We start from the raw sequence: 23,772 nt of genomic DNA on the forward strand, positions 1-23,772 counted from the left end.
TCCTTAGGTACTGGAATTCCTTGAGCAACCTGGTGGCATCATTGCTGAATTCTGTGCGCTCCATTGCCTCCCTGCTGCTGCTTCTCTTCCTCTTCATCATCATCTTCTCCCTCCTGGGGATGCAGCTCTTTGGAGGAAAGTTCAACTTTGATGAGATGCAGACCCGGAGGAGCACATTTGATAACTTTCCTCAGTCCCTCCTCACCGTGTTTCAGGTACGAACTCTGCTGATGTAACGAGGCCTGGGGTGGGGGACTGGAAGGAAAGAGGTTGGGGAGAAGGAAGGAAAAGAGCCTTTAAAAGGTGGTGGGAAGTTTTCCCTCTTCACTGGGCAGTCAGAGTCAGCTTAGCTCAGCCCTAGGGGGGTCCATGCCCAGGAAACTCTTGAGTTTCTTCTTCAGGATCCCCTTCCTGATCCCCATAGAATCCCATGAATCTCATACCTCACTGACCAATTTTAAAGTTCTTCCTTAGCCATAAAATCTTTTATTCAAATAAAAGTGAACAACATTTAAGCATGGAAAAACAGACGGTTCTAACTGGGGAAGGAGAGCGTGAGATAGCTCTGTTTTTCCGGCCTCCTATGCTTGTCCCTAGTGGAAAAAGTAGAGTGGTGCTCCAAATTGTGGCTTCATAGATGATCTGAATTTAGCTGTAAGCTAAAGTAGAAATTGCTTAAGTTTAAAGTGGATGATAGATAAAAATGAACGCTATATCGATGCTGCCAAAACCTTTAAATGATAACCTAAGGACCAGAGAGATAGTGCAGGGGTTAAGGCTCATGTTTGCATGTGGTCGACCCTGGTTCAATCATAGCTACTGAACCTAGCTTCACTGGAGGCCCTGAAGCACTGCTGGAGCAATCCAGGTTATTCCTAGCACCGTAGGATGCAAACAGCACTGCATCTTTGGATGCTTGCATTGAACTGTTGTCCAGGTTCACTGAGAATCACTAGAATGCCACCCCCTCCACTAGGGATATCCAATGACTACTGTTTGGAGAAAATTAGGGTGGCCATGAACAAATTCCCATTTGTAAATGGGACCCTGCTGCTTTAACTCAGGGAATGGTCCCCGCTGACAACCCAATGGTCATCTCATGCGCTTTGCATGGATAGTAAGAGCCATTTTGACAAGTTTTTCTGACATCCCCCCCCCCCACAAACACTGTTATGTTGATGGATATGCACTTTATCTAATGTGCTCAGGTCAATTGCACAGAGCCTTTGGGAGGAGAACTGGGAGCCAGGAGGTGGGAAAGAGGGAGGGGTTCATAAATTTCAGACATTTTGTTAATATAGTGGGGCAGGGCACGGGAGTCTTGAGGTTTGCTGTTGGTCTAACGCTGTGTCCCTTATTGGTGGGAATGTGTCATTCAGATCCTGACCGGGGAGGACTGGAATTCGGTGATGTATGATGGGATCATGGCTTATGGCGGCCCCTCTTTTCCAGGGATGTTAGTCTGTATTTACTTCATCATCCTCTTCATCTGTGGAAATTGTATCCTTTGCTCCTGCCTCCCTCCCCACCCCCCACTGTCCTCGCCCCTAAACCCGCAGCATGATGCCAAATAGGTGTGCCCAGCAGGTCGTGACTTGGGGCCGCAAACTGTGGCCACCTATCTATAGAGCCCCCGGGAAAATGGGGAAAAGGTGTGTTCTGGGGGACAAACTATTTCCAGTCCAGAGCCACCTACCATAGATGTAGGCTCCGGTGGGAGCCTGGTGCTCTGGCAGGGGTGGGGAAATGAGTTCTTCTTTCTGACGCAGCCTGGGCGGCCACAGGGCCTGACTCCAGGAGGTGATTCTCCTTTTGGTCCGGGTGAGAGGTGCCCCTGGCCTTATGCCTGTGCATCCATTCAAGCAAACTTGGATGCAAACACAAGGAGGGAGTTGAGCACCCCAGCACCCTTGGGTGGTGGTGGGACGGCAGGCTGGATGCTTACTTAGGGAGGACTCAGTCCTCCTTGGAATGACCTCTGTTACTGTCTCCTGCTTAAGGTCAGTGTCTCTGCTCTTGAGACCACTCTGACCTTAGTCCCAGGCAAAGTTCTAGGCCCATCTGGTCCAGGGGTTCCAGTCACAGATGCTTCTCCTGACCCCCAACACCACATATCCCCTTCGTAACTCCAGGCTGGTGTGCAGGGGGTGTGGGGGGTGGTGGTGAGGGAATGTAAGAAGCAGCTCAGGCCCAAGATTTGGATTTGAGTCACAGCTTCATGGAGTGCAGTCAGTAAGTCATTGATGCTAGCTCAGTTTAATAGAAGAGTGTGTGCAGAGCCTCCCCCACCCGCCCCCTGCCACACACACACACACACACACACACACACACACACACACACACACACGGGGAGGATACCAGGGGAAGGTGTCTGGGAGCATGCTTGGATAAGCCTTTCGGTCCTGGGTTGCACGTTCCCTACATGGGAAAGAGTGTGGACGTCTGGGGGCTCGGGGTTGGAGGTCAGACTTAATATATGTTAAAACTCGTTTCAACCATAACTTTCTTGAATTTTGCACCTCACTGACCTTTTCCCTTCCAGGTTCTGGGGTGGGTGAGACAGGAGAAGAAACATGTGCTCTTCAATAAGGAATCCCTAAGCTTTGGTCAACTCCAGGGGACCCCTCCCCAAGGGTCTTTAGAGGGGTGAGTTCCCAGTAAAAACTGGCAGAGATATAGGTGGCCTTCACAGTACCAGCTCTAATGAACCACTCATAAGTCCTTTCTGCATTCTGCTAGAGACAATGCTGTTTATAATGTCAATTACAGGCTATCATCTCAGCAGGGAAACCGATAATGAAACCCAGCAATTAAAGAGCAAGGCTGGGCTGCCGCCTCCTTCCCACCCCCTCCACCCTGCAAACTAGCCTGCTCTCAGCCCCAGAGAAAATGCCTTGTGGGCTAGAAAGGTCGATTTGGGGGAGGGAACAGAGTGTTGGAGGAGGGATACCACTGAGCAGGAAAGCCCCTCAGAGTGAATCACCATCAAGCTCACTCTGCTGGGGAATCTAACCCCTCAAGTTCTGCCCCCTCCTGGACCCCTATGTCCACTAAAATAACCCTAAGGCCAAAGGGTCATTTTCTTTAAGAATGAACACAAACAGATATCCTACTGAACGTGTTCTTGGCCATTGCTGTGGACAACCTAGCCGATGCCGAGAGCCTCACATCAGCCCAAAAGGAGGAGGAAGAAGAGAAGGAGAGGAAGAAGCTGGCCAGGTAACCCTCTAAGCTTACCCAGTGCCACGTCCCATTTCGGGAATGACATTCTCATTGGTGGAGGAGAGTGAGGCTCCTGACCACTTTCCTAGCTCTGACAGTCGGCATGGGGGTTGCACAGGAAGCACAGGACTCCCCGGGGTTTCCAGGTACCTAGTGCCTCCGGTGCTTATAAGGGAACACAATGAATCACAGTTTGTGGGAATATTTCCCTACCTGTCTAGGATCTAGGGAGATTTCATTTTGTTTTGTTGTTCTTTTGTTCCGGCAGTAAGTGGAAGACATCCAAAGGAAACATGCAATCTGGCCCTTTAAGCTATCTCCTTGGCCCTGGAGACCTCTCTCTACAAGAGGGGTCATGCTAAGTGGTAGAGACAAAGGACAGGGAGGCCGAGAAGCAGTCATTTAGAAGAGGAAGACAATTTCTGCTGAAAGCATACCTAGTGGCTTGTTGACTACCGTGTATTTTCCCACGTAATCATCCCCACTGTGTAATTATTGCACCTGCTGGCACAATATTTTAAAGCTTCACAGAGTCACACCCCGCTTGTTTTGAAAATAAAAATTCTGACATAGAGATTATGCAGTGAAATGCAGTATGCTCTAGTGTGAACAAGAAAGGGCTCTATTGTCTTTATTTCCTAGATGGGCCAGTTATGGGTTACACTTTTGTTGGGTCTGGAACTGAGGTCTCCAGAAGCCAATCCTGAATGAGATCCAGACACTTTTTCTAGGTTCACCAACTAGGTCTCAGACAAACAAGGATAGGACAGTGCCTGGATCCTGAGCCCCAAAGTATTTGTGATTAAGCTGCATGTGCCTGGTGCTTTGGGTCAGAAAGATGGACATAAGCCCCAGGGAATCTCCTCCCAATAGACATATTGTGCGAAAAATGTGGTCCCCAAGATCCCAGGGTGGTTCTCTTCCACAGTTTGTTATCAAGCCAGTAAACATCTGTTTGTGTTTTCCTCCTGCGGACCGGCCAGGACCACCAGCCCAGAAAAGAAACAAGAGGTGGTGGAGAAGGCAGCAGTTGATGAGACCAAGGAGGAGAAAATTGAACTGAAATCCATTACGGCTGATGGAGAATCTCCCCCAACTACAAAGGTAAGGAGCTGCCTCTTGATCCCTGCCCCCAAAAGGCAACCACAAGCTTGACGCTTGTGAATTGAGAGAAGAAGGAGTAGAGACTTTGGGGTAGAAAAGCAACTAGGGCAGCCAGAAAAGAGAAGACTGACCGCTTGAATCCTGGCCCTCTACTGGTCTTGAAGGACAGAGTCAAACTAACAGGGTATTGTTTTTTGAGAGCACAACTCAGCCCCTACGGTAATGTAATGTCAGGCTCTTCTGAGTCTTTGTAACAATGGTGTGGTGTGTAGCTTATCACATTCTTCCTTTTCACCAGATTAACATGGATGACCTCCAGCCCAATGAAAATGAGGATAAGAGCCCCTACTCCAACCCAGAAGCCACAGGTACCAGTCCTACTACATACCCTTAATATTGGAAGGGATGGGGTTGGGTGTTGGTAGATATAAATGCTAAAGTCAAAGAGAAGTGGCCAAGTGTTAGAGATGGATGGCCCCACCCACCTCCATCTCTGAGTACTTGCCTTGCCAGATGTCTCTGAATGTTTAAGCACAGCCAGTTATCATGGGGCGAATTCTGCTTCAGGTTTCTCCATAATAATTAAGATCATTAATAAATCAGGTAATTATTAATGGAAGTTGGATTCTATATACACTTAAGGTTTTTATTATAGCTGTGTTGTAAAAATCACTGTTAATGGATATGATTGGTTAGTATAACATATGTTACAGCATTCTGCTCACATAATAATAATAGTCAGTCCCAAATCTGTCTTGCCCTTACCCAGGAGGCAGTGTTGGGAACAGGACAGCTGCCACCACAGATGTCCACTTGTTGTATGCAAAATGTTCTCAGGTCTCTTATTATTTTTTTTTTAAAAAAAGGCTATGCTTTGGGAATGGGAAGATAGCTCAACAGGGTGGATCACATACTTCTCATGCAGGAGACCCAGAATCTATCCCTGGCACTGCACCTAGATTCTGTCCCTCCCCTCAGTGTCACTGGGCCAACCCCTGAACATCAAGCTGGGAATAGATCCTGAGTATCTCATGTGTAGACTACCCCCCTCCCCACATACACCCAAAGAGATTTTTTTTTGCCTGTGTCTCATCTTTCATCTGATACGTAAAATATCTGATGATCTCCTTTGACTTTCATGTTGGACATCCAGGATTCACTGTCCCGCCTCATGAAACCCCAGTGCTTCCAGTAGCCCCTGGATTCCCTTCCTTTGACCCAGAATTGAAGTTATTATCACCAGATTCAAGCTGCAAATGGATTAAGTGCAGCCAAGGGAATGTTGGTTTGCTAGTACTCCCTTCTCCAAGCAAGTCTGGCTATGTCTGGGTCAGGAACCAAGCTAGGTCACCGGAAACCTTGGATATTTAGGAGCAAAGCTCAGTTTCCTTTTTCATTGCCTCTCTTCTGAGTACTCTACAAAGACACCTGCAGCCCACCACCTTCTGTCTTCCTGGGAGATCAGACTCCTCATCATTCCACCCCACCTACTCTCCCAACAAGGGTGATGAATGCTAGTGTCTCTTAGGACTTGGGCAACTACAGAGTTTGTTCTATTGTTACAGAAATGGTTGCAAAGACATATTAGAAATCTCAAAGACCTCCTAGAAATATTGGCCAAATGTAGTCAAGGGGTGGGAAATCTTTCCTTAAGCCTGAATGAGCAAATAAACTTTAAAATGGCATTTTTTTAGATAATCAGGAAAGATTGAATATGTTCACTCACAATAAGAGTGAACTTATGATAATTATTATGACTCACAGTGCTGTTGCTGAAGTGATTGAGGGTTGACTGGTTGGTGCCAGTCGAGCCTTCTTGTTAAGGTTTAACTCACTGAGCTCAGTGTTCTTCTGTGCAACCTTTCCATGAGCTTTTCTGTGCTCCTACTGGGCTGACAATACTATGAAATTTGAATATGCGACTGCACAGTCCAGGAGCTATGGAGCCAGAATGATTTGGTAGCTTGGCATCTTGATGAGATACAGATGTGGAGCCAGACAGTTTGTGTGTTGGAGGGTGTCGGGTATGGCCGGGACTGCTGTGCCTTCAGGCAGGAAGGGGGATCTGTCCACCCACTTTCTGAGAAGGCCCCGGCGTTGTCAGCCCCGATTGGTCTATCTGGGAAGGTCTAGCAGGTTCATGTTCTTTTTGCGATTAGTTATGGAGCTGAGCCATTTCTCTGCTGGCAAGATGCATGGGCTGCTGGGGTTTCCCATGGTGGGGAGGCGCTGGGGAACCTAACGGGCCCCGTTCCGAGAACACCCCAGAGTTTTCAGCCCATATCCTGGTCCCACCTGGGAAGATTTAGTTGCTCACCGGTTATTTTGTTTTGTTTTAGCTTAGTTTAGATTAGGTTTTGTTTTTTTTTAGACTAGTGTAGCTGGGCTGTTTCTATGTAGAAGAGTGATTTCTGGTCAAAGTTTTTTCATTCTTTCTCTTTCCTTATTGAAGCTGCCCTCTAAGTTTTTATCAGTTTAGTAAACATACAGAACATGACGTGTTCATTGATGAGATTAGAGAACTTTTTTTTCAGTCACTGGAAAATTACAAAGTTATTCATGATTGGGTTTCAGGCATACAGTGTTTCAATACTGATCCCTTTACCAGTGTGGACCTCCCTCCCCAATGCCCCACACTACTTTCCTCCCAACTACCCTTCTGCCTCTACAAGAGGTATGTGGGGGGGGAGGGTGGGTGTGGGTGTGTGGGTGGGTGAGAGAGAGAGAGTAATTCTGCATTGTGGTTTACAGTACTATTACTGATAGGGTTTCATACATAACACTTTGCCACCTTTCAGCACCACCAACACTTTCTTGTTAAACACTTCCTCCCACTATAGTGCTGCCCCCTCCCTGTCTTACTTCCCCACCAAGTGGCACGTTTCCTACTGAAGATCACTTATCATGATTTACTCTGTGAAAGACTCACTCTTGGGGTTGGAGTGATAGTTCACTGGGTCGGGCATTTGCTTTGCACATGACTGACCAGGATTCAATTCCTGGTACCCCATGTGGTCCCCCAAGTCTTCCAAGAGTCATCCCTGAGTGCAGAACCAGGAGAATCCTAATCAGCACTGGGTGTGGCCCCAAATAAAAACATAATATCATTATGTTTTTATAGTAGAAGACTCACTCATGTCTGAATCTGGGCAACAGATGGTCAAGATGACCTGCATTGTTGGAGAGATGGTATAAAAGATAAGGTGTTTGCCTTGCATATGACCACTTTGCACTATCTCTGGTTCAATCCTTGGCACTGCAGATGGTCCACCAAATGTTGACAGGAGTCACTCCTGAGCACACAGCCAGGAAGAGCCCCCTGCACATTGCTAAGTGGGCCCAAAAGTTCAACTCCACCTCTCAAAATAAAAACAAACAAACAAAAAAAAACAGAGTCAGCCCAGAGGCTGCAAAGAGACTAGAGAACTAAAGAAGCAAGTAGTCCAGGAGAAAGATGGTAGCAGTTTGGGCCAGAGTGATAGTGCTGGAGAGACAAATAAATAAATAAATAAATAAATAAATAAATAAATAATTAAAAGGTGTGAGTTGGGGGCGCTTTTGCAGGTAGAGCCAACTGGACATATGAATTGCCTAGAAGTTAGAGAGGAAACAAGGATTGAAGACTCGCTTTGAAGGTTTTTTTCTTTGTTGGTTGTGCGGTTTGGGACCACACCCAGTGTGCTCAGGGCTTACTCCTGACTGCACTCAGTGATCACTCCTGGTGGCACTCAGAAAACCATCCAGAAAGCCCTGCCAGCTGCACTATCACTCCAGCCCCTAACTCTGAAGTTTTTGAATTGAGCAGCAAAAGGAAGAGTCCCAGTGCAGAAAGCACATATTTAGCCTCCTCTCTGGGACTAGCCACTAGGGATACTTAGCCTGGATTAACTTTTCATTTTTATGGGCTTCCAGAGAACCCTGAGGCAGCCTGAAAACACAGCCCCTTGAAGGAAAGGAGCACAAATTTGGACTCAGTGTGCCGTGGGCACGAGTTGTTAAACACCATGTTTATGGTGTCATGGTTGATCTGACTCAAAGTCATACAGGTGAAAATGAGTGCCCTCAGTAGAGGGCGCAAGGCTTGGCACACACTGCGGCTGGACTTTGAATGGCCCAGTGGTTTTACACTGAATGCCAGTCCCGCTGTCGGTAAAGCAGCCAGGATTGGCATTCCTGAAAGCAGAAAGACTTTACTTCTGACACTTCTTCTCCAACTGCTCAAGGTCAGAGATGAGAAAATGAGGAGGAATCTAGGTGGTCTTGTTTCCAACACACCAAATGAACTTTTCCTGACTCCCTGATTGCTCACTCTCTCGCCATACTTTAATGCATGCAAAGCTTCTCAGGGTCTCAGGTTTCTGTCCCTCTGCAAATTTGAGTTTGTCTTTCAGAAAGTTTCCTCTTAAGTATTATGCATGAAATTCCACTTAATCTAGTGGACCAAATGACTGGCTTCTCCCCAAGATTGGAATTCTGAGGCAGGCTACTACAGATAAAGAGCATGCAAAATTCTTCAATATAAGCTTTAAGAAGCACAAAGTCAGTAAATATCTTTTTGTATAAACATAAATAATTGAAATGAGCATGAAACTGTTTGCTATCAAATTATTATGAATAAGAAAGTTGGGTCATTTAGAGAAAAATGGAAAGATTGCAATGAGGTAAGGGTTTAAAATCATTCTTTGTTAAATTTCACTAGAAAATATGATTTGGGTAAACCCTGGTTTCATTTATTTTGCTTTACTTTATTTCATTCAATGTGTTTGATTCCTTTCTTTCATATTCCAAAGTTTGTTAAGATGGTTTAACCCTTAGCCCGTATACAGTTTTTATTAGTGCTTCTTTCTGCTGAAGCTATTAATTGCCTTGCTGGTTAGCTCTTATGCTAGATAAAGAATGTAGTATCTGTTTATACTACATTTATATATTGTTTATATTTTAATATCTGTTTATATTCTCCTGAGCCTCTCAAAATGCTTTGAGTCCCTGAATTCTTTTTTGTTTAATAAGGAACCACGTTCTGAACCACTTTTTGTTTAATAAAGAACCACTTTCTCTTTTCCTCTGTACCACTTGACTTCATTTTGGTACAAGGAATCGACCCCTGTGGAGTCATGCCTTTTGTATGAGATGTATTTCCCATATCTGTCACCTTTCAATTCTCTCCATTTTCCATGGACCTTCTTCTTTTTTAAAATCTTTCTTACAAAGAGGGCGTTGACACGGTAGCTAAATCATTATCAAGAAATAAGAGCTACAAACCAAGATTTTCTGGACCTAGATAAACAGACTAGATACATTCCAAATCAGGCATCTTAGGAATTTTATCCTATTTGCCCATGAATAAAGGAGCCTGACGTGGTGCGGAAATTCATAGAAAGGTTATCTTGAACCCTGGAAACAGGAAAGCCAGATGGATGATGCTGTCTGAAATGGGAGTCCGCAGCTTTGCAGAGATGGTGATGAAGGTGGTGGTGGCGAAGGGAGTGGGGGAAGCATGAGGAAAAGAGAAAGTTCGTGGTCAAAGTGTTAGTTTCTTGGGCTGCCATAACAAAGTACTATGATTTTGGTGGTTTGACCCAACCCGAACATATTGCTCACTGTTCTGGAACCTGGCAGTCTGAATTCAATTTAGAGAGTTCCAGGTTCTCCCCAAAGGTTCCAGAGAGAAGCTCTGCCTGCCAGAAACCATTGATATTCCTTGAATTGTGGCCACATCTTCCCAGTCTCCGATTCTGATCCCATAGTCTTCTTCCTTATATGTGTGTTTCTCCAAGGACCACAGCCATTGACAATGGGGCCCACCTCGGTCCAATAGGACTTCATAATAAATTATTACATCTGCAAAGATTCTGTTTCCAAAATTCACATTCTGTGGTTCCAAGTGGACATGAAATGGGGGTAGGGTGAATACTACCCAACTCACTACAGAGAGTGCTCATAAAAGAGTTTGACATGAATGGGAACTTTCCAGGGAAGCAAAGATAAGTCTGAGAAAGATGCTAAGCACTCATTTATTGGTTGAGATGTACCCCATGATTATAGATAGTAATAACTGAGCAGATCACACTTAATATAGTACTTCTATATTCTGGGTATCTTCTGAGGCATGTATGCATATCATTCCATCATTTAGATGGAGAAATTGGGGCAAAGAGAGACTAAATATTCAGAAAGAAACAGCCCAAATTTGGATCCAGACATTGGCTAGAGAGTCCATGCTCTTAACTCTCATATTATGATATTTCCCCACCTTTTAACATTTTAAATATGATGAATCCAAACATGTCTTACAACAATTTCCTTTCGTAGACACTGAGTTCACAAGCAAAGTAATAAGCTGTTTGCTTTTGGTTCATATTAAATGTGACCACTAGTGGAAAACACAGGCACTTCTTTCATTGGTATTGCATCTCAGCCATGGAGTGAAGGAACTATTATGAACAGCATTTTCATACTCTTATCCCTGAAGCACGCGATTGTTTTGTATTTTCATTAAAGCAAAGAGAATTGGGCTTGGAGTTATAGTACAGTGGGTAGGGCGCTTGCCTTGCACGTGGCCAACCTGGGTTCAATTCCTGGCATCCCATATGGTCCCCTAAGCATCACCAGGAGTAATTCCTGAGTGCAGAGCCAGGAGTAACCCCTGAGCATTGCTGGGTGTGACCCAAAAAGAAAAATAATAAAATAAAAAAATAAAGCAAAGAGAACTGCTTGTAAACTCCTGAAACCATCAAGAATTGGATGAGTCGCAGAGGAACCTACAAGTCAGCCCCTTCTTCTTCCCACTGGCAGCCTCTGATTATCACTTGAAAGTGTGTAGTCTTGCCACTCAGCTTCACTGATTTTCTAAATACTGAGGAGTTTCTAAGATCTGGGGATTTTAATTTGAAAAACTAAGAAATTCCTGTGGGTAAACTGGAATAAGTGGGTCTCCCTACTTTCAATTTTCCTTATTTCACACTAATGGAAGAGCACTGATGGATCATCTGACTGGTTGGTATCCTGCACTTTTAGTGACACAAATGATATCCTTATTCCTGCCAGTCGGGAGGTATCTGGAAGTTGGCAGGGTGGTAAAACTAAGTGGGAGTGGCCGAGTTATTTAGAAAGGTGTTTTCTCCCCCGCTTGCAGGAGAGGAAGATGAAGAGGAGCCTGAAATGCCTGTGGGCCCCCGCCCACGCCCCCTCTCTGAGCTGCACCTCAAGGAAAAGGCTGTACCTATGCCAGAAGCCAGTGCGTTTTTCATCTTTAGCCCCAGCAACAGGTGTGCAAGAATGCTGGGGAAAGTGGGACTTTGAACTCTCTGTGATACACGTCCAACAGGTACCAAGTCTCCAAGCTCTGGATGGAGCCAGGGTTAACAAAGCGACAAAGCCCACAGTTTAACTTCCTCCTGCAAAGTTGGACATGCTGGGACCAGAGACATAGTACAGTGAGCAGAGCACTTGCCCTGTATGTGGCTGACTCAGGCTCACACTCTGGCACCACAGAGGGTTCTCTGAGCCCCACCAGGAGTGAATGTAGAGCACAGAGCCAGGAGCACAGAGCTAGGAGATAGACATGAGCACAGCCAGGTGCGCCCCCCCCCCAAAAAAAAGAAAAAGAAAGAAAAGAAAATGCTTAGACTAATTTAGCTCTCATCCCTCCTGGTTTATATGTCCCTCTTATTTTGTGTTTCAATTCAGACCTCTATTATTTTAATCCAATAAGTTAGTCTTAGCAATATTAATATTGTGTTTGTTATATTCATGGTATGTATTTTTGAATTTACATGCAACTTAACATGTTATTCATTCACCATTTTATCCACATTGTTTGATTCATTCTTATGCAATTACGTGTTCATTCTTAAAGTATACCCTTCAGAAATTCCTTTACTTCATTAATCATAAATTTAATTATGTCCATTATCCAAGATAGCTTTTGTGCAAGTGCAAGTTTAGGTTCGTAGGTTTTGCCCCTCCTCATGTTAAATATCATAGTTCACTGTAAAAGTTAACTATCATTTTAGCTCTCATTGTTGTAGGCAACCTGCCTGTCTCCCTAGCTACTTTTAGCATATTTTGTTGCATTTGGTGTGTGTGGGGGGAGGGGGGTTACCACCATGTGTCTAGACATTAGCTTTGTTTCCATCTGCCCTGCTTGGATTATGTTATGCTTCCTCAATTCATGGTTTTATATTTTCTTTAGTTCTTGAATGTCATTAAGGACTAGAATAAGAATTGCTAATTCTTAAAAAGCTTGTTCTGTTTATTTCTTACCTCTCCCTTTTTTTTCTGTCATTCCAATTACACATACACTAGACTTTGTCTCTTCAACGCTTAAGCTATCTCTGTGACTTTCCTTGTATCTACTTCTTTTTCCTCTTTTTTTTTCACATTTTGGAAAATTTCTTCAGATATACATTTCCACTTTTAAATTCTCTCTTCAACTCGTTGTTGCTACTTAAACAAATTTTATGAAGTTCGCTGTTGTTTGTTTTTCCTGTTCTGGAAATCAAGCCCAGGTCTTTATACATACAGAGCATGCACGTTATCACACAACTAAAATTCTGACCCCACTAAATCAGTTTTTATATCAAAAGTTGGTTGTTGTTATTGTTCTTGTTTTGCTTTTTGAGTCACACCCAGCTATGCACCCAGCTATGCACCTAGCTCTGCACTCAGGAATTACTCCTGGCAGTGCTTGGGGGACCATATAGGATGCTGGGAACTGAACCCGAGTCGGCTATATGCAAGGCAAATGCCCTACCCGCTGTGCTATTGCTCTAGCCCCTCAAAAGTTATTTTTAACAGTTCCATTAGTTGCTTTATTTTCTAAGCCCATCTGTCTATATATTCATTTCTTCTTAAATCATCTTTGTGAAAAATTTTGTGGAAAATCTTCATTCTAGTAAATATTTTAAATATTCAGAATGAGATATCACCAATATGTCATTATGGAAGGGTGTCTGATTAATTTATTTCCCATCTTCAGGTTTCCCATTTATCTGGCTTATCTTCTTATGTTCAATGAACTTTGATTGTGACCTCAATTTCTCATCTTAATTAGTGAGATGCCTGTGGACCAAGTTAGGATGGGGGAAGCTTTTTTCCAGATGCCCTATGGGGGGTGTAGGCTCAGTCTGTAGTATCCAGGCTCTATTTCCCACCTCAAAACTACTGTGAAATACAGTCTGCTCACAGTAGTATTACTATCAGCATGGTTTCTCAGGAAACTCTCTTGGCTGCCAATGGCAAAGCTCCCAACTCGGTAAAAAGATTGGTTTGAAGGAGATGATCTTCGCAGACAAGTTGGAAAGTGTTGGTCCTTCCTAGGATTTGGTGTTTCTACAACCGTAGATTCTCTCAGAGCACCCAGTCAGTTACAGTGCCAGCTACAAAGGACAGAATTCTGGGTTCAAGATTGGACACACTTACTCTATACGTTGTGTTTCTGCACAATTTCTGCTTCCTAGGTTTTAGTATTTATATCTAGATGATGATGATGATGATGATAACAAGAGCCACATTTCCCTTTGTGTGCTGTTATCCAGATGAGAGCATGTAAGTTAAGATTGGTATTCAAGGATCTGGCACCTTGCAATTGTGCTAGGTATTGAGCTGAATTGCACACCGGAAGCTCTTACACAGGAACAGTCACCTAAGCAGATTATGGCCTTAGCTAGTCTCACCATCCACACCTATGAGGGATCTATGTTTCCCTTTACAGTTGACCATTGAAAAACATGGGCCTTAGGGACACCCATGCAGTTAAAATACTATATAACTTTTGGAGGGGTACTTCAGGGGTTCCTTCTAGCGCAATGTTTGGGGACCCTGGTACTCAAAGGTTTACTTGATGCTAAAGATCAAAACTGAGCCTCTTGGTTTAACCCTTTGAGCCATTTACCTAGTCCTGTTTTTTTGACAACCTCCCAACCTGGCCAAAAATAAAATTTAACACTCTATTAATATAACCAGAAGTCTTATTGACAACAAAATAACAAGTATATATCTGTATATATGTATATAACTATAGGCACCACATAATTATACCTTTTTTAAATATTAGAATAAAAGAACTTTCTTCACATAATACCCTCTTCCCACTTTTCAGCAAAATAATTTAATATGAAATCTACTATGATTTTGCTATGGAATGCACTATCCACTGTATTCTTATAACAAAGCAAGTTAGAGCAGAGAAAACATTATTCAGAAGCTCATAGCTGCATCATTATAAAGGTTCTTGTCTTCACATTGAAGAGGATGAAGAGCATGTTGAAAGGAAACCCCATTGTGCTAGTTCGGCATTGCTTTCATCCTTGTAGCTCAGAGATCAAGCATATGCAACTATGAAGAGGATCTTCATAAGGTGATTTTTCTGTTGATGTGGAAAACAAACTCCCAGAGGGAATTTAAAGACCACTTGTTAACCTCATGGCAGTACTTGGAGTTACTAAGATTCCTAAAGGTTGGAAGTATACTGGGACACTGGGACACTGGGACACTGAGGCTGGGGGCTGCTGTCCTTCCTTGGCAGCAGCAAGACTTCAGGGTGAAGACCCGCTGCCCAAACCAGCAAGTACCTTTAGCAAGTGGACAGAGCTAGTTGCTGCTAAGGCCCAGGCAGCTGCCTTCCATCCTCTGATGTGTCTCTGCTCCTCTCCCCATGCAGGTTTCGCGTCCAGTGCCACCGCATCGTCAACGACACAATCTTCACCAACTTGATACTCTTCTTCATCCTGCTCAGCAGCATTTCCCTGGCTGCTGAGGACCCTGTCCAGCAAAGCTCCTTCAGGAACTACGTACGTGCACCCTTTTGTTTCTGCACAACTTTGCCCTGGCAACGGGTCTGGGCCCAGGCTTCTGGGGTGGATCTCATTGTGCAATCAGGAGACCATTCCCTAAATCTGTTATTAGAAGCACAGTAAACATTTTTGAAGAGATTGGAGCTTTGGCTGATACCCCTCTTAGGACATAAGCGAGAACAAAAATGTGTGCCCTGTGTCTCGGGCTGGCCTTTAATTGTCCAGTAACTGTTCCCCAGCATTTACTGTTTGTTTGTTTTTTAAACTTTGTAGAGAGTAACCAGTGACTGCTTTAGTGGTCTCACTGTGCTCTGGTCAGTCCCAATTCTTCAGGAGCCCTGGCAAATAGAGTAGAAAGTTGAATTCGGAGACTCACCCCAATGCTCCAGTAAACATTCCAAGCTAGAATTCATATCCCTATATCTCAAAGACTCAAAATTTTGTCCTATCTTAAGGGTGGAAGGGGCAGAAACAAACTCACCAATATAAAGCCAGGGCCCTGCCAAACCACTCATGGTTCTGGGGCCTGATAACTCTCAAGTTTTCTTCCAGTGTGAATTCTTGGCTGTCACTCTGCTCCGTCACCAAAGATATAAAAATCAGGTGCTATGTAGCTTGTCCCAGCCTGGATAGACCTCCTGTGAGAAATGACCCACCCAGGCCCCAAGGACATGCCAACTATCTGGGTTTCCACCAAGACCAGAGAACTAGCTCAGACACAAGTGTGAATTAAGCATTAATTTCCTGGGAAAAACAACCAAGTCACTGTCCTTTCAACAAGCATCCCAATAGACTCATTTGAGTTTATTAATCGAATCTACTAGAATAGCAGCCATGAGGTATTCAGACTCAGCCTGCCCTGAAAGCTCCCCTCCCAGGTCTGAGGATTTGGCCAGAGCTCTGAGTTGCCAAGGCTAGCCCTCCTTCAGCCCAGTTCTTTGTATGTGCTGTTGGGCTCACTATGCCTCTCCATCTGCCTCCATGTACTTGCATGGTGATGTTGACATGTAGTTTGCTTCCCGGTGAACATCCTCTGACCTCTCCTCCCCTCCTGCATTTCTCCCTTCTCCACCCACCCCCACACTGTTTCTCTTTGTTTTGCAGATTCTATTTTATTATTATTATTATTATTATTATTTTATTGAGTCACCGTGAGATAGTTACAAGCTTTCATGTTTGGGTTACAATCTCTTTAACATTTTTTTCACTACCATTTTCACCACTGAAATTGCTCTGAAGGTAAAACCCCCCTTGACCCTCCCTCTGCCTCTCTACCTCACTGCTGCTGTCTGTTGCTAACATGTCTGCTTCTGTTGGTGTTGGGTTCACAATAAAGAGCCACTAATCCGATTGTGTTTATTTTTCAGATCCTAGGCAATGCAGACTATGTCTTCACCAGTATCTTTACATTAGAAATTATCCTTAAGGTAATACAATAGGAGTGAATCCTTCTCTCTCTGCTCTATCTCCATTTTTCTCTCTGTTTTTGTCTTTGTCTCTCCTCTTCTCGCTTATTTTTTCTCACTTTTTTCAGCTGATAAGCCTGATATTAGAAGTACCACCCTTCTCTTTATGCCCTAGGCTTTGCTCAGAAGCAACCCACCCCAACCCCAGTGTCCCCTCTCTGCCTGAAAGTGGTATTGAGATGCCGATCATCACCAATTTGGTGCTGCACCAGTCAGCAGTGCCTGTCCCCAACCAGTCGCTCTCGCTCTCACTTCCTACCTATCTCTCTCACTCTTCCCTCTCTCTTTCTCTCTCTCTCTCTCTCTCTCTCTCTCTCTCTCACACACACACACACACACACACACACACACACACACACACACACACACCATCTCTGGGGAGTTCATTTCTGCTTCTAAGAGAACTCTGCTTCCTAAGGTTGGAGAGACACTATAGCAGGTAGGGTGCTTGCCTAGCACACAGCCTACCTCCATTCAATCCCTGCATCACATGTGGTCCCCCAGCACTACCAAGAGTGACCCCTGAGCACAGAGCCAGAAGTAAACCCTGAATACAGCCAACTGTGAACCAGAAACAAAAGACTAAGCCAAGAATTCTCTACTCCTCCTCCCACCCAGAAGACCCCTGGCCTGCAGCAGAAACCTGACAGTAGAAAATCTCCTCGGATCTGAATCATGCTGAGTCTGCATTAGATTCCCATCTCTAATGTCTTCCCCCATGCTGTGGCTACCATGACAACTGGCTGAACCTATGTCACAGTCATTGGGCCAAATGCAGATGGGGGGTGTGGTCTGAGTTTTCATGGAAAAAATTCATGGATTCTTTCTGAACCCTCAGTTCATTTCAAATCCAGGATGGGAGGTCCTCAGATGAACTGACATGGCACTGCATTGGTTTAGAGGTTAGAAAGTAATCTGGAGAAGCAAACATATAATGAAACAAATATTCTTTTTATTTGGGGGTATTATATCCAGCAATGCTCAGGAATTACTCCTAGCTCTTTGCTCAGGAATCCATCCTGATGGGGTTTGGAGCACCATATTGGATGCCATGGATCAAACTCAGGTTGGATACATTCAAGACAAGAACCTTACCTGCTGCCCTAGCTCTCCAGCCCCAGCCCCACCACCAGCACCAAGTCTTAATCCTATCATAAGGAAATAATAAAATGTTGAAAAGTGTAGATCAATGCTCTTCAGAGGATTGCTCTCCGTTCTAGAACAGCAGTGTGAAAAACTCTGACTGCTGGGTCTGTATGTGCTCCTGTTCTTTTAGCTCTTGAGTTGGCTTCCTATACTGAGATCTCTAGAACATTCTTCCTCATCATGTAGAGAGTGAAGAGCATTGTGACACAGCATCCCTTCATGGGGCTGAAGAAAGCTTTGGACCATGCACGCAGATCACAGATGCTTCCTTCCTAGAAGAGCCTCAGAGATCTAGTATAGTGATACTTATGTCACACACATATAATTTGGGGCAATATGGAGCAACTCTACCATATCCTCATCCCCAGGAGGCTCAGTTTTTCAGACCCCCAGATTCTGACCTTGCTTCCAGAAGACCAAAAGTATTCCCTGGCTTTTTCCTTTTACTCTGGGAGTACATCTGACAAGGACTTGATTCTTGAGGGTCCGGGAAGGGAATCATTGATAGCCCCAATATAAGTCCTTGTTATAAAGTCAACTTTCCTGATTTCCAAACTCAGAGAAGGCACACAGATATCCAACATTCTTGTCTGGGAAAAGAAAATCTCTGAGACTCAATTCTTCCTCTGCCTCTGCAGAGCTTCCCTTGTGGATTTCAAAGGTGCTGTTTTCCCTTTGCACTGTCCGTCCCTTTCAGAGAGCCCGGCAAGTTACCGAGAAGATCCCGCCTGATTGGCAGAGCCTGGCAAGCTACCCATGGCATATTCAATATGCCAAAAACTGCAACGACAAGTCTCACAATGGAGACATTACTGGTGCCCGCTCGAGAAAATCTATGAACAATGGGACAACAGTGCTACAGTGCTAGAGTTATCCCTTTGAGATTGCCATACAAGCAAAAGTGAAAGTTCCCTTTGCAAGCATTGTCATGGCAAGAATGTCCCCTTCCCCCACCCTTTTCTTCTTAACTCCTCTTTATGCCCAGTGTGCTTTCCCAAACATCCCCCAGCCCTGGTATACTTTTCTGCATCTCCTTCCTCCTGGGTTTCTCTCCACTGCCTGAAGACCCAGAATCCTACCACAGGAGACAACAATGCACAACGAAGGCATTTGGTACAGGCACAGCCAAGTCTGGGAATCCTAGGCCTTCAAAAGAAACAGTTCTCTGATAACAGCTGGCTTAAACACTGCAAAGGACTGTTCCATAGGGAAGAAAGATATGGACCTACAGCCAATGAGTAGAAATTACCAGTGATAAAACACATTTATGAGTGGGAAGAGTTCCCTAGGGATATGAGAGTCACCCATGTTGAAAGGAGGGTCTTTTTTGCCTTTCCAAAGCAGACAGCCAGTGACCCTGTGCCCACTGGTTTTCTTCCTCAAACTGAAAATATTCCAGTACAGATTTAAGGGAGCAGGATCTGAGTGGCTGACAAGCTGCAAAACAGGACAATGGAAGGTTGTTTTGCACCGGGTAACTGAATCTATCTTTCTCTGATGCTCTGAATGCCACCTATAATTCTGAAATTAATTTTTTATTTTGGCATTATTGATTTGCACTTTCTCCTGTGTCTATTCTTCCACCATTTCTACCTGGGCTCAGCTTGTGCCCCCAGCCCCTCAACACACACAAATACACATGTACGCACATACACTCCTGCACCTCATACACAGGCACACTCATATGCACACATACTCTCTAAAAAGTCTCATTTAGGGTACCCTGGAACAAACAGGATCCCAAAGACAAGGTTCTCAGGTCAGTGCTTTGAGAGCTTGCTTGTGTCTTAACAATATCCAAGCCAGGAACAAGAAGAAATTAGACCTGGCACCTCTCTAATTCTCTGAGTGTGATAGCCAGGAAAGTGCATAGCCTTCTGCAGAGACAGAAGTTCTTTGTTAATATGATTTAGTAAAGCATTCCTGTCCAGTCTCTGGAGTATCTGTTTGGCACTGAGAGAGCAGAAAGCCCCTTCAGCTGATGGACCATTGGGAGACCTCCAATTTTATTCCCAACAACCTTTTATGTAATCTACCCACTTTCTAGAAACTGTTGCAGGGCACAGGTGCCTGAGTCTCCTGGGACCTCCTGCTGCAAGAGATAAATAGAAGGAAGTAGGTTGCAAGAGCTATTTTTGCCAATTTCCCCTGTGTTTGCTTTTGAATTGCTCTGTGGACATGCTGCCCTGGGCATGCTCTGATTCCAAGAGATGAACTGGACCCCTGATGACGGGGGAGCTGATGTTGGTCTCTCAACCCTCAGCTTCCAAATCTTCCCTTTGGCTGATGTTACATGGCCATAGGCCTTTTATGGCCCTTAACCTGGAAATCTACTGGCTCTCAATTCTTACCAGTAACATTGGAAAGACTATTTGTGATCATCTACTCTGGTTTTATCCAAGCTCAAAGGCAAGTAATAATAGCCAAGTCCTGTAACAGTCATCATCCCCTGGGGTCCCTATTGAGTTTCCAGAGCTTTTCACATTGTATTTCAGTATATGCCTTACAGAATAGACATTGTGTGTCTCTCAGATGGATGAGGACACTGAATTTCCTTCATGTAGGAAGAATCCAAAATTCAAATACAAACTCTCCAATCCCCAGTTCAACTTCTCTATGGAAAGCTAAAACTTCTGTGGGGCATACTAAATACAGTATAGTGTTATAAATGGTATAAATGTCATAATTCAGTTGATTCTTAGTGCACTATAGATTCCGTCATTATTTCCAGTTCTCAGATAAGGAAACTAAGACATGCATGCTAGACAACTTGCTCCAAGCCTTACAAATAAGAAATTTTTATATTAAAATCTATACTCAAGTTGTCTGACTCCAGAGCCTATGCTCTTAACCATGGTGTGTAATACCCATTTGAACACATAGCTCTGCTCTTTGAGTACATAGTCCAGAAGCTAGGGAGTAGAGGTTGCCAGTTACCAGCTACTGGTAGAACTTCCCATTGGCCATATAGGATAACCACTATATAGGTCTGCCTAGGACCAAGGGGCTGTCCAGGACGTAGGACTTTCAGCACACAATGGAAAACCAGGAACACTGGTATCGTCCTGCCTTTGTCCAGATGTCTAATGTCCTACAGTGGCACTGAGGATAGAGTTTTAAGAGGAGGTTAAGAAGTTTATGTACCAGAGAGGTCTCACATGGACATCAGCAGCAAATGATGAGGAACTAGAGAACAGTGGAAATGAGACTAGCAAGACAGAACCTGATCTAAAGGGCTTCAATACAGGATTGAAGAGTCTGGCATTGCCACAGTTGTAAGGATAGGAACGACTTAGACATCCTTAGTTGGGGCATATTTTGATGGTGCTTAAATGGTTGTGGAAACATTTTCTTAGGACTTTCCTCTTTCAGTCCTTCCTATGCTTGCCTTGGTCCTCTCACTGCTTTTCCGTAGAGTCCTGCCCAGGGGATGCACTGGGAGGAACAGGTTGTGTGGTGGTGGTGGCGTGTGTGTGTGGGGGGGGGGATACATATGATGTGTGAGTAAGAGGAGATGTGTGTGTTGTGGAGATGCCACTCATGCTCTGTTTCTTTGTGCCTCCCTGCAGATGACGGCTTATGGGGCTTTCCTGCACAAGGGCTCATTTTGCCGGAACTACTTTAACATCTTGGATCTGCTCGTGGTCAGCGTGTCCCTCATCTCCTTTGGCATCCAGTGAGTAGACCAAGAAGGGGCACACATCTAGGAATGGGTATCAAAGACAAAATGCAAGCCCCAAGATGGCCTTCTGAAGGACTGAGACTGTGTGATTGTGACACAAACGGGTTGGGGCCTCTGTCACACAACTCGGGGAGTTGCGTTCTTATGCCCATATCTCTGATGGAGCAACACTCAGGGTGCGTATATCCAGCAAGGATTTACACTTAAATATCACATCTTTCCATGCCTTGCAGGGTGAGACTGAGATATAATGAGAGGACTGATTCGAGGGTCATTCTGCCTCCCTCACCATGTGACCAATGTTCTTGCTTGCCCTGGACTGCCCTCACCTGCCAAGCACCTGCCATTACTGTGATCAGCCTTCTCACTGTTCATCCTCCCACCCTTTTCACCTCTTTTCTCAGTCACAGTCCCTGGGATAGGAGGAGAGGAGAGATTTAATGTTTCCCAGTCTCAGAAACACAATATAATCACCTCGGTTGCTTTATTTTTATTTAATGTTTTCTTTTTATTTGGAGCACTGTGATTTACAACAATGCCGGTGTCACATGTACAATGTTGGTTTCACATATACAATGTTCCGACCCTCTACTGGAGTGTCCTCTACCTTCAACCATTTTCTCGGGGTCTCCTCCCAGCTGCCCCGCCACCCTGTAGGCCCTCCAATATCCTGAGTAAGCCCAGTTCTGCAAATCAGTTCTCAGGCAAATCAGTTCACCTGAGTATCTTTTTAAAAGATATTTTCTGAACCCTCTCTTCCAAAATATTTATTTAATTGGTCTGAGCTGTAGTTTGGGCTTTAGGAGGCTTGAAAGCTCCTAAAGTGTTGCTCTCAAGTTCTGGTGTTGCTCTCAAGTTCTGAAAGCCAATTTTATTAATCCCACACTTTAACTTTCAAAGTACCTTCATGTACACCCTTCTATCGGTCTCGCCAAATAACTAGGAGATAGGTGGGACAGAATTTATAGATAGAAAAAAACGACGGCCAAGATGTTAGGAGACTTGTCCTCTCTCATATCTGTGGCAGAGAAAAGGATCCCGGGTCATTCCCTTCCAGAAAGTGTTTTCACAGGTAGCTTAGAAAGAGTGGAGGTGGAGGTGCAAGGAGTGAGGCCCTTTTATGTGATTTACAATTCCATTACACAAAACTATCAACCTGGGAGCCACAAGTCTAGATTGGAATCCCAGCAGGCCACTCAATTACAACTTAACCTTGAACCAGGAATTCCTCCTGTAGCCTGTGCTTTCCCTCCATGACCTATAAATTTGATTATGATTCCATACAAGCAGGGACTCCCTCCCTGAGATGCTGTGATAAACGGAAATGCCCTTTGAATTGCTTGCAATAATAGAGCCATAAGCTAAGGAAATCAACACTTTCTGTCCACTCCCTTGTGAGCACATCACCCTGACTTTGTGAAGAATGAAGGTGAACTTGCTGGCAGGTCATACTTGGTACCAGTCCCAAGGTCAGTTTAGGACCTTGTGAGGATCTGAGAGTTGGTGTGTGTGAGTAGGCATACACTTCAAAGTTGATCACCACCCTACTATGGTGAACAAGTCCCACCTGGGTGGATGGATTACTCCAGAAACCATGTGGGCATCCTATTTGGGGACAAAGCACTTCTTTCCCACTAGGGAAAAGAAGCAACCTGAGGATTCCAGAAATTCTAATATAGTCCCATTATCCCAGATGTGTATATCATGTTTTGTATAATCCATCCTTCCAAGTCTCGAGTCTTTTCTGAACCAGAGTGAATTTCACACGTAAGTGTTATGGACAACAAACTACCTAGAACATGTGCTAGGAGATCAGCATCCTTGTGTCATTTCTCGGCATCCAGGACATTCAGCTGCATTTTTGGAGCATTTCTGTTAGTTCAGTGATAGCTACATGTGTCAAATACACTGTTAGACCACTCTCATTTTCTCAGTTAATTCTTGCAACAACTTTATGATCTTCTGCCCAGATCCCCCATTTTCCAGTAGCTAGGCACTCACACCACCACCTCCCCCCACCCCCCGCCGTGTAATCCCATCAATGGCCAGTATCCAGAGACTATAAAATCAAGCTCCCGGAAGACATCTTATAGCCTAGTTCTCCATCTCAGAGAACCTGGCAATCTACCAAGAGTTTCCTGCCCGCATAGGAGAGCCTGGCAAGCTCCCCGTGGCATATTCATATGCCAAAACCAGTAACAATGATGGGTCTCATTCCCCTGACCCTGAAATAGACTCCAATGCAGCACTGCTGCAGAAGACGAGTAAAGAGAGGCTTCTAAAATCTCAGGGTTAGGACGAATGGAGACATTGCTGAGACCACTGAGAAAATCGATGATCGTATGATGATGATGAT

At 44.5% G+C, this 23,772-nt stretch overlaps 1 protein-coding gene across 9 annotated transcripts in view; it reads left to right on the top strand.

Moving 5' to 3' along the window:
• CACNA1C (calcium voltage-gated channel subunit alpha1 C) overlaps positions 1-23,772 on the top strand; it is a 691,920-nt gene that overhangs the window by 559,979 nt on the left and 108,169 nt on the right. For 5 of the 9 annotated variants that reach the window (XM_055143502.1, XM_055143503.1, XM_055143506.1 and 2 more), the window contains exons 14-22: positions 8-215; positions 1,380-1,500; positions 3,105-3,218; positions 4,196-4,326; positions 4,625-4,694; positions 11,462-11,594; positions 14,990-15,119; positions 16,490-16,549; positions 21,304-21,410. In XM_055143502.1, the coding sequence (XP_054999477.1) occupies positions 8-215; positions 1,380-1,500; positions 3,105-3,218; positions 4,196-4,326; positions 4,625-4,694; positions 11,462-11,594; positions 14,990-15,119; positions 16,490-16,549; positions 21,304-21,410 (1,074 nt within the window). Of the gene's footprint in view, positions 1-7; positions 216-1,379; positions 1,501-3,104; positions 3,220-4,195; positions 4,327-4,624; positions 4,695-11,461; positions 11,595-14,989; positions 15,120-16,489; positions 16,550-21,303; positions 21,411-23,772 lie in introns of all 9 variants that reach the window. The other 4 variants (XM_055143504.1, XM_055143509.1, XM_055143508.1 and 1 more) reach the window with 1 other exon arrangement.

Source organism: Sorex araneus, chromosome 6 (assembly GCF_027595985.1).
Source record: "Sorex araneus isolate mSorAra2 chromosome 6, mSorAra2.pri, whole genome shotgun sequence".
NCBI lineage: Eukaryota > Metazoa > Chordata > Mammalia > Eulipotyphla > Soricidae > Sorex > Sorex araneus.